General features: G+C 44.5%; 1 protein-coding gene across 2 annotated transcripts in view; it reads left to right on the forward strand.

Annotated features, from left to right (window-relative positions):
* The window catches only part of SPPL3 (signal peptide peptidase like 3), a 146,560-nt gene extending 137,847 nt beyond the window's left edge, over window positions 1-8,713 (forward strand). The window contains exons 7-12 of one of the 2 annotated variants that reach the window (XM_032876125.1): window positions 2,152-2,258; window positions 3,969-4,132; window positions 4,853-4,873; window positions 4,993-5,192; window positions 6,115-6,224; window positions 6,895-8,713. In XM_032876125.1, the coding sequence (XP_032732016.1) occupies window positions 2,152-2,258; window positions 3,969-4,132; window positions 4,853-4,873; window positions 4,993-5,192; window positions 6,115-6,224; window positions 6,895-6,966 (674 nt within the window). In that variant the 3' untranslated portion in view covers window positions 6,967-8,713. The remainder of the gene's footprint in view (window positions 1-2,151; window positions 2,259-3,968; window positions 4,133-4,852; window positions 4,874-4,992; window positions 5,193-6,114; window positions 6,225-6,894) is intronic. The other variant, XM_032876126.1, reaches the window with a different exon arrangement.
* Window positions 8,714-11,974: the final 3,261 nt, after the last annotated feature.

Genomic DNA, 11,974 nt, shown 5'->3' on the forward strand with positions numbered 1-11,974 from the left:
GGAAAATCCTGTCACTGAGCAGTTCTATCTTGTCCGTGGGTGGTTTCCTCTCGGGTGGGGTAGGATTAGTGTAAGAGGAGTGGCGAAGCAACAAGTGGATGATTAGACCATATGGCCAGAAAGGCTCCTACCAATTTAGGATTAAGTAACTGTATGGCAAGTTGAAAAGTTCTAGAACAGACCAGTCACCTGCGTGTGTCACAGAGGCATATACATTTAACTTGGGAACCTGCCATTTTGCTTGTCTGTCCCTTTTGTTACCATAATACCTCTCTTTCAGGTGTCATCAGTCCACTGACCTCCACTGGCCACATGCCTGTCCCTTGTATGTCCATCTCAGGCCTTCATTTCTCCCTTTCTTCCCTTGATGTGCTTCGCACTCCACATATGCACTTGTCTAAGTTTCTGAACAGATCACTTCTTGTTCCCCTACCACCATCACCCCTGCATCTGCCCCCAGGGCTTCCCACCCTCCACTGACCACTGTTGTTCCTCAAGTCAGCTGAGCTTATCCCTGCCCGTGTCCTGAGTATTGATTCACAGCACAGCCCACTCTTTTTTTCCAAAGATCATTATAATGGAAAATATCATTATTTAAAAACAGGTATGAGTTGATTATATCAGGGGCCTTCGTTGTTTTTATGAATTTATAAAAAAATAAAGGAGACCCTAGTAAATTGAGCACATCCTAGATTATTTATAAAATCAGAAGTTGTGTTTGACCACATCTCTCCAAAACATACACACAGTGCACACCTTGGAGATTAGTGAATACTTGATAACAATAATGACACAGGGGAAATTGAGATAGTTTGCTCTTCTTTCCAGTTTTAGTGCTGTCTTCCAGGGATGGGAGTGGTTCTCGTTTGTTTGTGTAACACCATTCCCATGGTAGGAACTCACCAAATACTAGTTGAATTGTTGTGTCTAGGGTCCACCAAACTGCTGTATTTGCCGACTTAGTTACATGTATTAACAGTTTACCACCAATTCTATTAAAATGATATCCATCTGTAATACGGCCTTGCTTTTCTTACCTTCCTTAGAATTAATTTGAAATTTAAATTAGACAGCAGAATTTTTCATTAATTCAGCAAATATTTGTTGAATGACTACTCTGTTAAGTGCTGGGGCTTCACAGAAAGAATAAGCCGTGGTTTCTGTCTACAGGAGCACTGAGTTTAGGGAATAAATTCACTTGTATATAAATTAATCACACTGTTACAGAATGGATGAACGTGTTGAGAGAGAGAGTTCTGTAGCATCACAAGAGGTGTTTACTTAATCTGATTAGATCAGGAAAGACTTCCCTGAAGAGGGCATTTTGTGAACAAGAAGGAACATAGTTGAGAGGTGTGATCATATTTAGGTGACTAGAGAACAGAGCCAGAGCACTGCACGTTGAGGGCAGGGGACTTGGGCAGTGGAGAGTGTCCTCCCTTACATCCCTGTCAGTGCCCATCCAAGTTTTCTGACCTTTGTTCCACTGTGAGAACCCACAGGAAGTACAGAAGCAGCTGAAGTGGTCTGATCAGACCTGTGTTTCAGAAGAATGGAGGAGAGCTGAAGGCAGGGAGAGACCATTCATCAGCGTGACCTGTTATAGTCTCCCGGTTTGCGGCAGGGAACTATGCCCTCAAGGACCTGGCATTTTAGTTGAGAGAGAATTTAAACACATATATATAGTGTATATCAGATTTTGAGAGGTGTGAGGAAAAAAATAAGGCCAGGATAGAAGAATGAATTGCTGAGTAAATAAAAGGGGATGTGGTCTCAGGTGTGGGCAGACCACGTAAAGTCAGGAGCAAGGAGGAAGGATCCTCAGGGATGGGGAAGGCCAGAAGCAGAGCCAAGAAGTCTTAAACTAGGCCTGGCCAAGCGCTTTATCATTTAGAACAGAATCTCCTGGGTCTTAAACAGCACTATCCAAGAACATGAAAAAAAGGATGTTCCCAAAGATCAAGCAGGTCAAAATTGGCTCAAGTGGGCACTTTGCACAAGTAGAGTGTAAATGTCTTAAACTGGAGCTTAAACTGAGCTGCTTGGTTTTTGAGGGGACTTATAAACTGTTAGGTGTATAAGCAGAATAGCTTGTGGAAAGAGGATGAGCCCATACTCCACAATGACCAATGTCTGTGGTCTCCTCCCCAGCCCTGGCCATGGGTCTCTGTGTAGCCATGATCGCCTTTGTCCGCCTGCCCAGCCTCAAGGTGTCCTGCCTGCTTCTCTCAGGGCTTCTAATCTACGATGTCTTTTGGGTAAGTGTTTCCCCGAAGTCACCACTCTCTCTTGTGTTTAATTGGAGTGTTGATTCCTGAAAGTTCTTAACTTTAAGTATCCAAATGCTGGTTGGCTGGAGTACCTCCTGCCTAAGATCACTCCCTCCAGTCCTGAACTGTACATGCTAAAGGTGACCAGGCAGACAAGATTCTCTGCCATGGGAGCAAATATTTTTTTCTTCTCCGAGCATGCAGTCAAAGAAGCCTGATGTTAGCCCAGAAATAGACCTTCAACTCTATGGTCAACTAATCTTCAACAAAGCAGGAAAGAATGTCCAAAGGAAAAAAGTCTCTTCAACAAATGGTGTTGGGAAAGTTGGACAGCCACATGCAGAAAAAATGAAACTGGATCATTTCCTTACACCACACACAAAAATAGACTCAAAATGGATGAAGGACCTCAATGTGAGAAAGGAATCCATCAAAATCCTTGAGGGAGAACACAGGCAGCAACCTCTTCGACCTCAGCCACAGCAACTTCTTCCTAGAAACATCGCCAAAGGCAAGGGATACAAGGGCAAAAATGAACTATTGGGACTTCATCAAGATCAAAAGCTTTTGCACAGCAAAGGAAACAGTCAACAAAACCAAAAGACAACTGACAGAATGGGAGAAGATATTTGCAAACAACATATAAAGGGCTAGTATCCATAATCTAGAAAGAACTTGTCAAACTCAACACCCAAAGAACCAATGATCCAATCAAGAAATGGGCAGAGGACATGAACAGACATTTCTGCAAAGACGACATCCAGATGGCCAATAGATCCATGAAAAAGTGTTCCACATCACTCGGCATCAGGGAAATACCAATCAAAACCACAATGAGATACCACCTCACACCAGTCAGAATGGCTAAAATTAACAAGTCAGGATATGACAGATGCTGGAGAGGATGCGGAGAAAGGAGAACCCTTCTACACTGTTGGTGGGAATGCAAGCTGGTGCAGCCACTCTGGAAAACAGCATGGAGGTTCCTCAAAAAGTTGAAAATAGAGCTACCCTACGACCCAGCAATTGCACTACTGGATATTTACCCAACGATACAAATGTAGTGATCCAAAGGGGCACGTGCACCCAGATGTTTATAGCAGCAATGTCCGCAATAGCCAAACTATGGAAAGAACCTAGATATCCATCAACAGGTGAATGGGTAAAGAAGATGTGATATATATATACAGTGGAATACTTACACAGCCATCAAAAGAAATGAACTCTTGCCATTTGCAACGACGTGGATGGAACTAGAGGGTATTATGCTGAGCGAAATAAGTCAATTGGAGAAAGACAATTATATGATCTCCCTGATAGAAGAATTTGAGTGGCAACGTTGGGGGTTGGGGGTAGGGAAGGAAAAAATGAAACAAGATGGCATCGGGAGGGAGACAAACCATAAGAGACTCTTAATCTCACAAAACAAACAGGGTTGCTGGGGGAGGGGGAAGAGGTGGTGGGGTTATGGACATAGGGGAGGGTATGTGCTATGGTGAGTGCTGTGAAGTGTGTAAACCTGGCAATTCACAGACCTGTACCCCTGGGGCTAATAATATATGTTAATTAAAAAACAAAAAACTCTTGACATTGCAGTGTTCTGAGACTTTGTTCTTAAGAACAAGGAGGGTTGATGCTGAAATCAGGGTGCTCCCAGCTTCCTCTGTTAAACACGTCTCTCCATTTGGCTTTCGGCAGGTGTTTTTTTCTGCCTACATCTTCAATAGCAATGTCATGGTGAAGGTGGCCACGCAACCGGCTGACAATCCCCTTGACGTTCTATCCCGGAAGCTCCACCTGGGGCCCAATGTTGGGCGTGATGTTCCTCGCCTGTCTCTGCCTGGAAAACTGGTCTTCCCAAGGTAGGACTGGCATGTCAGGCCTCACATTGTGATAGTGAACACTGTCTTCCTATTCCTCTGTGTTCCTTGATTAGCCTTTGTCATCAACATTCTTATCCTAGACTGGAAAAGAGTTGTGTGTCATCCTCTCTGTTTTACGAATGAGGAGGAGAATACTGATTTGAGTATTTATCATTAAATGATACAGGTGCTGCTTTATCAGATTTATCATTAAATGATAAATTTAATGAAAAGATTTATCATTAAATGATAAATTTAATGAAAAGATTTATCATTAAACGATACAGGTGCTGCTTTTTATTATTGATTAATGTTATCAAACAGCTGTATGTTACTGTTGTTAGCATATTTTAGAGTTGGCTGGAGGAAGTCAACAGGAGACTGTGAATCTTTTTTATTTCTAAAGCATTTGTAAAAATATGTCCTAATGCTAAAATTATACAGTTGCTGAGGATACAATCTTAGGAAAAATTATGTTGGGACTCCATGTCTGGGAGTAGTCAGGTGCTTGTTTAAAGTCACAGCAGCAAATGTGTGACAAAATATGGAATTGCTTGACATTTCTGGAAGACGCATTACTTAAACAGATGACTTCAGCACTACTCTTAGAGGTACTCTTCCTGAAGCAGTGAGGGGCCTGGTTGAAGACGTCTGTTGCCAGTAATCTTGTGGCTTGTGATCTCTAAAAACTCTTAAAAACTAGTGTTGTTCCACCTCTAGAGATTTCCATCTCCCATTCAGGTAAGTCCAACTTCTTAAAAAGCTTAAAAACCAACTTCTTAAAAAGACGACTCTGCACAGGAGGAGGAGAAATGGGATTGTTGAGGGTGGCATCCCTGACCTATGACACTGCATTCCAGCTCCACTGGCAGTCACTTCTCTATGTTGGGCATTGGGGACATCGTGATGCCTGGGCTCCTGTTGTGCTTTGTCCTTCGTTACGACAACTACAAAAAACAAGCCAACGGCGACTCCTGCGGTGCCTCTGGACCTGCCAATATCTCTGGACGCATGCAGAAGGTCTCCTACTTTCACTGCACTCTCATTGGATACTTTGTAGGTAAGAGAGCTGGAGAGCCTGCATGGGATCCCCTGACTGTCCTCCAAGCCCTGGAGTTAAATCAGGTCTTCTAGCTGCAGACACTAGGTGGAAGGAGAGCAGTACTCTGGTTGCTGTTCTCGACAGCCACAGAGAAAGAAAAACGTGGCCCATGATATGACAGATGCTGTCTCTACTGGCCAGCCCAGTTCCCTATCCACCAATCTGAAGAACATTGTGGAAAGACTGATCAGGCCTCAGAGTTAGAAATATCTACCACTCAATGATTGTGGATCAGTCTGTGTGCTTAATTAAATCTTCAGCTTGAGGTTAATCAATGTCATGTTTATTTCCAACCTCATGAAACAGGTACTTCCCTTTATTTGTTCTAACATGTCTGTCACTTCTAACCTTAGTTCTTCTCTAGCTGGCTCACTTACACACAGACAGGGAAGACCCACATAATGGGGCTGTAGGAATGGTGGGAACCTGTCTGCTGCTCCAGTGGCTGGCTACAGCAGGTGGATCATTTCAGCGCTGAGGCTCAGAGAGGTGAAACGCCATGACCCAGGTGACAACGCTTGCAGAAGGAACAGAGTCAGAACTTGAACCCACCTCTTTGCCTCTGAGTTTGGCATCACCTACCACACAAGACTGGAGGACCAGGCACATTCAGAGCAGACGTAAGGGCTTGGACCAGGAAGCTAAGCACTGAGGGGCACCTGGGCTGCTCACGGGTCCTTGGAATTGTAGGACTTTTCAAAGCTATGCTGCTCCACCCTGGGCAGAGATCACAAGTAGGGCCGCTCCCTGGGCATCCGTCTAGACAGCACACGTCACAGGAGAGCTGTCTGATCAAGACTCTGGCAGGTATCAGCCAGGTAGCAGGCTTTCCTGAGGGTTGACCCCTCAGTGTTGTGTATGAATGTTTCTCCCTTCATAGGTCTGCTCACTGCAACCGTGGCGTCCCGCATTCACCGAGCGGCCCAGCCCGCCCTTCTCTATTTGGTGCCATTCACCTTATTGCCGCTCCTCACGATGGCCTATTTAAAGGTGAGAGAAGCAGTTAGAAACCTGTGAAGGCAGTAACTTGGCATTGACTCAGCACTTGGGTATGTATTCTTGCCAGAGGTGGGTCTGCTTAAGCCCCACAGCTCTTGACCTTGATGGTGGGTTGGTGGGTCTTTGTTCACCTGGTATGAGCAACCTCTTCCAGCCTGTTGCAGACACTAGCACAAAATGCTAGTGAATTAGACTACTATGCCTCTCCATCATAAGCGAACTTATTGAAGTCCCTAGAGCCCAGCTGCAGAGACTTCCCTTAAAAGCAGCATCATATTGTTACCTAATAGCTTTTTACTACTTTGCATTAAAATTTTGAGATATTTAAGAAATGTATGATTACAGCTAGACTTGGAACATTACCTGATATATAAGATTTGTATTATCCTCATTTTACAGAGGAGGAAACAGGTAAACTAGCTTGGCTTCAGCATCTCTCTCTTAAATGATAGAACTTATACCCTTCTTTGCTGGAGGGGCCTAAGAGCTCTTCTAGAGAGTTCTTCAAAGAATGGTAGGTTACTTTTCATTGAATAAAATTTGCATGTTCTTTGATTCTTCACAGAAGCTGGCTGATCTGAGATCAAGAATCAGAAAGGACTTATAGATGTGTGTGGCTCATGTTTAAATCTATAACTTAGTAAAGTTCCTTCTTCCCCAGGGTGACCTTCGGCGGATGTGGTCTGAGCCATTCCACTCCAAGTCCAGCAGTTCCCGATTCCTGGAAGTATGATGGATCCCAGACTGTGACCAGAATGGCCATCTGAGTCCTTTTCTGTCAACGCGTGGTTTTGTTTCCTCTTAGAGCTGGCCTGGTACTTGGAGATGTACCTGTATAAAGGAACTGACGTGTGACTGGATTTTGCGTTTGCAGGGAGCTTGTTTGCAGGAGCGAGGTGCTGGAGCCCTGCTTCATTTTTTCTCTTCCTGCCGTTGTAGAGGTGGAGCCCTTCCTGAAGTGACAGGCCCTCCCCAGCGCTCCTTCCTCCCCCGTTTTTATGAATCTGCACCAGACTGTTACCTGTGGGGGATGGAGATATGACTGCTTAAAACTGACCACGGCAAGGAGTCGTTCTATACCTTTTGAACACTAAAAAGGATGAAAAATATTAGCAAACCGAAGTTTCTTCAGTGAACCCTCAAGAACTTTGGGACCAGTTTCCTATGGGGGACTCCGTTTCAGAGAACTGAGACAGAAGCTCTTCTGTCGTTATATTCTTTCCTTTTTCTGGATTTATTAAATATTTTCTGTGGTGTGAAGTGACTTATTAAAAATCCACAGACATTGAGTGACTTCTTAAAACATACACATAAGAATTTGTTGTAATGAGTTCATGTCCACCCAGATGTTGTGTCGGCAGTGAACGAGGGCACGGTTTTTATACATACACACACGCACACATCGATATATATGAATAAACAGAATTAAAACCTGCTAAGATCATGCTGTGTAGCAGACAGGGACTTGCTGTAATTTTTAGCATGTAGAGCAGTTTACTCCGGCTTCCTTGTATATGGATACGCTGCTGTCTCTCCCCTCCACAACTGAACATGCAGTTAAAAAACCAGTATAGTATTCGTACTGATATACTCATGGACTTTCGGGGGCTCTTGTTTGGTTTTGATCAGTGTAGCCAATTAGGGATGAAAAGTTCAAACTTTTTGGCCCTTTTTTTGTTTTGTTTTTACAGGCTTCTCCCTTGCAGGGTTTTTAGTAGTTTCTTCTTGAACCAATGCATGTAATATAGCAGCAGGTGTCTTTGTGCTTTCTGATCATAGTAATGTACTACTTGTAAATACATTTTTCTATTTTCTATTGTTTTTGTATTTTCTTTTTTTTTTTTTTTTGGCATTTTGTTTCATTGGTGTGCTGTATTTTCCATGCCCTCACTCCTTGAAGAAAAAAAGGAAAAAAGCAACATGATCCTGTCCTTGCTGTTGTGATTATAGTCTTGGTTTACCTGTGGTGACAACTGGGTATTGGGGACAAATGTCAGTTGCCCCTCTTAGCTGGGCCCTACATTCCAGGCATGGCAGAAGGAGCAAGCTGCTCTGTCCCCTTAGAATCTGACCGTGTGCTGTGTGGTCTCTGCTGAAGAGCCGGTATTCTGGTAGTAACTACTGTGATCATGTCAGCTCGCTTTTGTCTTGGCAACCCCAGACTGTTAAGAAATGGCCCACTGTAGAGGCAGAGAGAAGGCTGGCTACCTGACAGCGGAAGTGGGAGAAGGGCCCACGTGTCCCCCTCTCCCCCTTCAGCAGGTAACCTGCCACTGCTCTGACCTGTGCAATGAACTGGTGTGCTGTGCCTCCCCATGGACAGAGCTCATAGGCAGTGCGTGTCACGTGGTCATGGGGACGTAAAGCAATCAAGACGATGCGTTCTCCTATTGTGTCTTCAAATCCTGCTGAGGGCCGTTTCGTTTTTTGTTTTGTTGGTTTTGTTCTGTTTTTGTTTTTTAATAAATGACTCCTTTCTAGCCTTTGTCACCTCATCTTCACTTTTGGTTGCTGGTACCACACAGAGCCTCCCGTTACCTCCCACCCACTGTGCCTGTTCCAGAACACTGACGGAAGACAAGGTCACCTATTAGCTCTGGTTCATTTCAGTCCTAGAGATGTCAAAGAACTGAAGCTTCCGTTGTCCGCAGAACTCGAAACAGCCTCTGGAGTTGGTGAAGACCAAAGGTACACTGGTGTGCTTGCTGCTTATCAGCTGTTCTTCCTTAGCCCTCCCTGATGCTAATGACTAATTAAACAGGGCAGGAGTCGGGGAACTCTACCAAAATGACTCCGATTAAGGGTAAGTGCCAGTAATGGTTAGAAGTATTATCCTGGCAGCTGGTCATTTTGATTTTTCTATCTTTTCGTAAAAAAACTAAATTCCAGACAGAAGGAATATAATTTTTTGTCATCCTTACTTCTCTGCGGGTTTAGGGGGGAAAATACCCACTTGGGTCTCCTGGATGAATTTGGATCCCAGCTGCTAGTTCTCAAAGCCCTTAAAACTTTGGCAGAGGAACCACAAATAACTCCTTTTGTTTTAAATTAACCACAGAAGACACATTAGAACTTCCCTGGTTCTGGAAGTAGTGCTATTGTGGAGGTGTGGGAGGTGCTGCAGTAACAGCACACGATTTTGGTCTTTCCTTACAGTCTTCTCCCCTGCCCTGCCTGATACAGATTTATGTCCTCAGTTTTTTTTCTTTCTTCCTCTTCTGGTTTCTCAGATGGTCTGAGTTCTGTGGTCTTCTAAGAAGTCTTTGCATTAGGCAAGGCATGTTGACAAAGTTCTAGCACAGACCACCTTTCTTCCTCACTGGTCCGAGTTTCTTCCTCCTCTAAAGAGACTGCATGCTGAACTCTTGACTTACATAGTAACTTTATTCTAATCTGAGCTAATGAAGATAGAACAGCAAAGTTTATGCAAAGCCTAGTATGTTCCATTACTGTTATACTACAGCTTCTGCTTTTCTGAATAAGATAGCTGCACAAATGCTGTGTAGGGGACAGTTCAAACCAGCACTGGAGGGTGTGGGGGTAGGCTACTATCTGAATTACCTTTGTAGCATGCCAGCACAAACCTTGATTAACCAACAGGTAAGTTATGGTACCCATAAGAAAAAAGACTAGTTCTCTGTGGGGGTGGAGGGAAGGGAGTTCTGTTTTGTCAATAAAATGTCAAAAATAGAATCTGCTGTGTCTGCATAGCAGCTCTCACATTACTGCTAACCAGATCCAGTGTTGTATGTAGACATTTGTGTTTGGTAAAGGCCAACATTTACATCAGAGCCTTGGAATGTAGCCGTTTTGTATATACATGAAGCGTACTCATCAAGAATGTCAACTGCAATTCTCCTTCTCCGTAGAAGCAGGGCAGACAGTACAGGCTCAGAAGGAAAGCAACCTGTCCTACTTCTGATCTTCCAGTGCATACTGGCCTGGACAGACTCCTCCCTCCACTCAGTCACATTGCCTTGGCAATTTCCAACAATGAAATCACTTCAAGAACAATGGCTCTTACACAGGTGGCAGCCTTGCCCTGGAGTCTGTACGAAGTCCTGCAGATCTGCCTGTAGAGCTCAGCCCTCTTCCCTCTTTTGGGAGGGGTAAGCCAGGTAAGAGGTTTTTAATCCAGAAATTATTTCTATTCCTGTGCAATTAATAGACTGCTGTTTGCAGGACTGAACAAACACTTTTTCAGGTTCGGACTCTTAACTCCTCACGTGTATGGAGCGTCTCCCAGAACAGTTTGTTGCTGACTCCTCCTCGTGGCTGTCAGCCATAATTTGTTTCCTCCTCATTTCCCTTGGAATTCAAAACCCTTTCCTGCCCACTGGTGGCCATTTCAGAGTTGTTTCAACTTAAGCTGTGTCAGGCACTGGGTGCTCCAGGGAACAAAACCAAAGAGCTGATCCCTCGTGCCCCATGGCAGGGGTGCCTTACCATGCTGGGCACGTGGGGAACGTGGTCCCCGTAGATGAGGTCACTTGGCAACGTAGCATTGAGTTCGAGAGAGAGTGTCAACCTGAAACCATTAGGAAGCAATAATTAAGCACAACTATTTGGAATACACAGATTTGGGTAGCAATCCAAATAGTGTCCCACTAGGGAGCAAAAACCAGAGTTAGTTTTTGGTTTTTGTTTTGTTTTTTAACAGAAAGGGCATTGATATTATTTACAAAGCATTCTGATTGGTAGTGGCAGAAGACTAATCTTGGTTGAACATAATTGGTCACTAAAGCTGTCCCCGAAAGCAAAAATCTGTTCCTGTACGAAGTTGCAGATCTGTACAGAGTCCTTGGGAGGATCTGTGATTTAGCCCAGTCCAGAAGTTCATGGTTCCATCTGGTGAGGAGGTGCATAAGGCCCACCTCCTTAACGGCCTCCTGGCTCCTTTTAAAACTCCTTGACAGAAGTGATCTTATTTCACCTTTGACAAGTAGAATCTAGAGCTTTTGGTCCATGACTTGGACTTTCCTGTAAATAGCAAAGGCATAGCTGGGAATGCAGGACTGGATCCTTCAACTAACAGAGAGAAAGCAGGGCTATAAATGCTCCTTTTTCCTGCACCTTGGTGCTCCTGGCCAAATACATAAAACTACAGCGGACAGGAGCACTGAGTACATTATCTCTGTGCAGCATGGTTTAGGAATCTTCCTAAAGCCAGCAGTTCTAACTTTATGCAGTACTTTCTCGTAGTGATCACTTTAGTGTGCTATACAGAGCTTTTAGGTATTTGAGTTATTAAAAATTCACGTGGCTGACTCAGGCTTAGTTTATGGCTCCTCTGATTCCTGTGCTTCCTAGTCAATTGTTGAAGTTCCAGGAAGTCTAGCCCCTGTCAAGTAGAAACGGTATCACTTGCCACTGGTTTGCAAGTGAACAGTGTTCCTGAGAGGAATCCATGAGCTTGCTCCAGCCCCCACAGAGTCCTGGGATTCTCACTAGATCTCAAGAAGACAGAGGAATGGGAACCAATTGGGGAGAGGAAACAAGGCTTGAGACTGGGAGCTGGGAAATTTGCCAAGCAGTGGGCTTTTGCCTTGTGAGGAATGAAAGACGGGAAGTGGGTGTCCGGAGGACAAAGAGATGGAGAGGGGGCAGCAAGGTGGCCGCGTGCCAGCATTCCGGCCTCGGGATTCTGAATGCCAGTTCCTCTGCCTTCCCAAACGCTCTGGCTCCAGGCAAGTTACCTCTCCACCCTCTAATGAGACCCTTCACTCAACCCACCTGGACTT

The sequence above is a fragment of the Lontra canadensis genome, unplaced genomic scaffold (genome assembly GCF_010015895.1).
Source record: "Lontra canadensis isolate GAN:19392208 unplaced genomic scaffold, GSC_riverotter_1.0 scaffold58, whole genome shotgun sequence".
NCBI lineage: Eukaryota > Metazoa > Chordata > Mammalia > Carnivora > Mustelidae > Lontra > Lontra canadensis.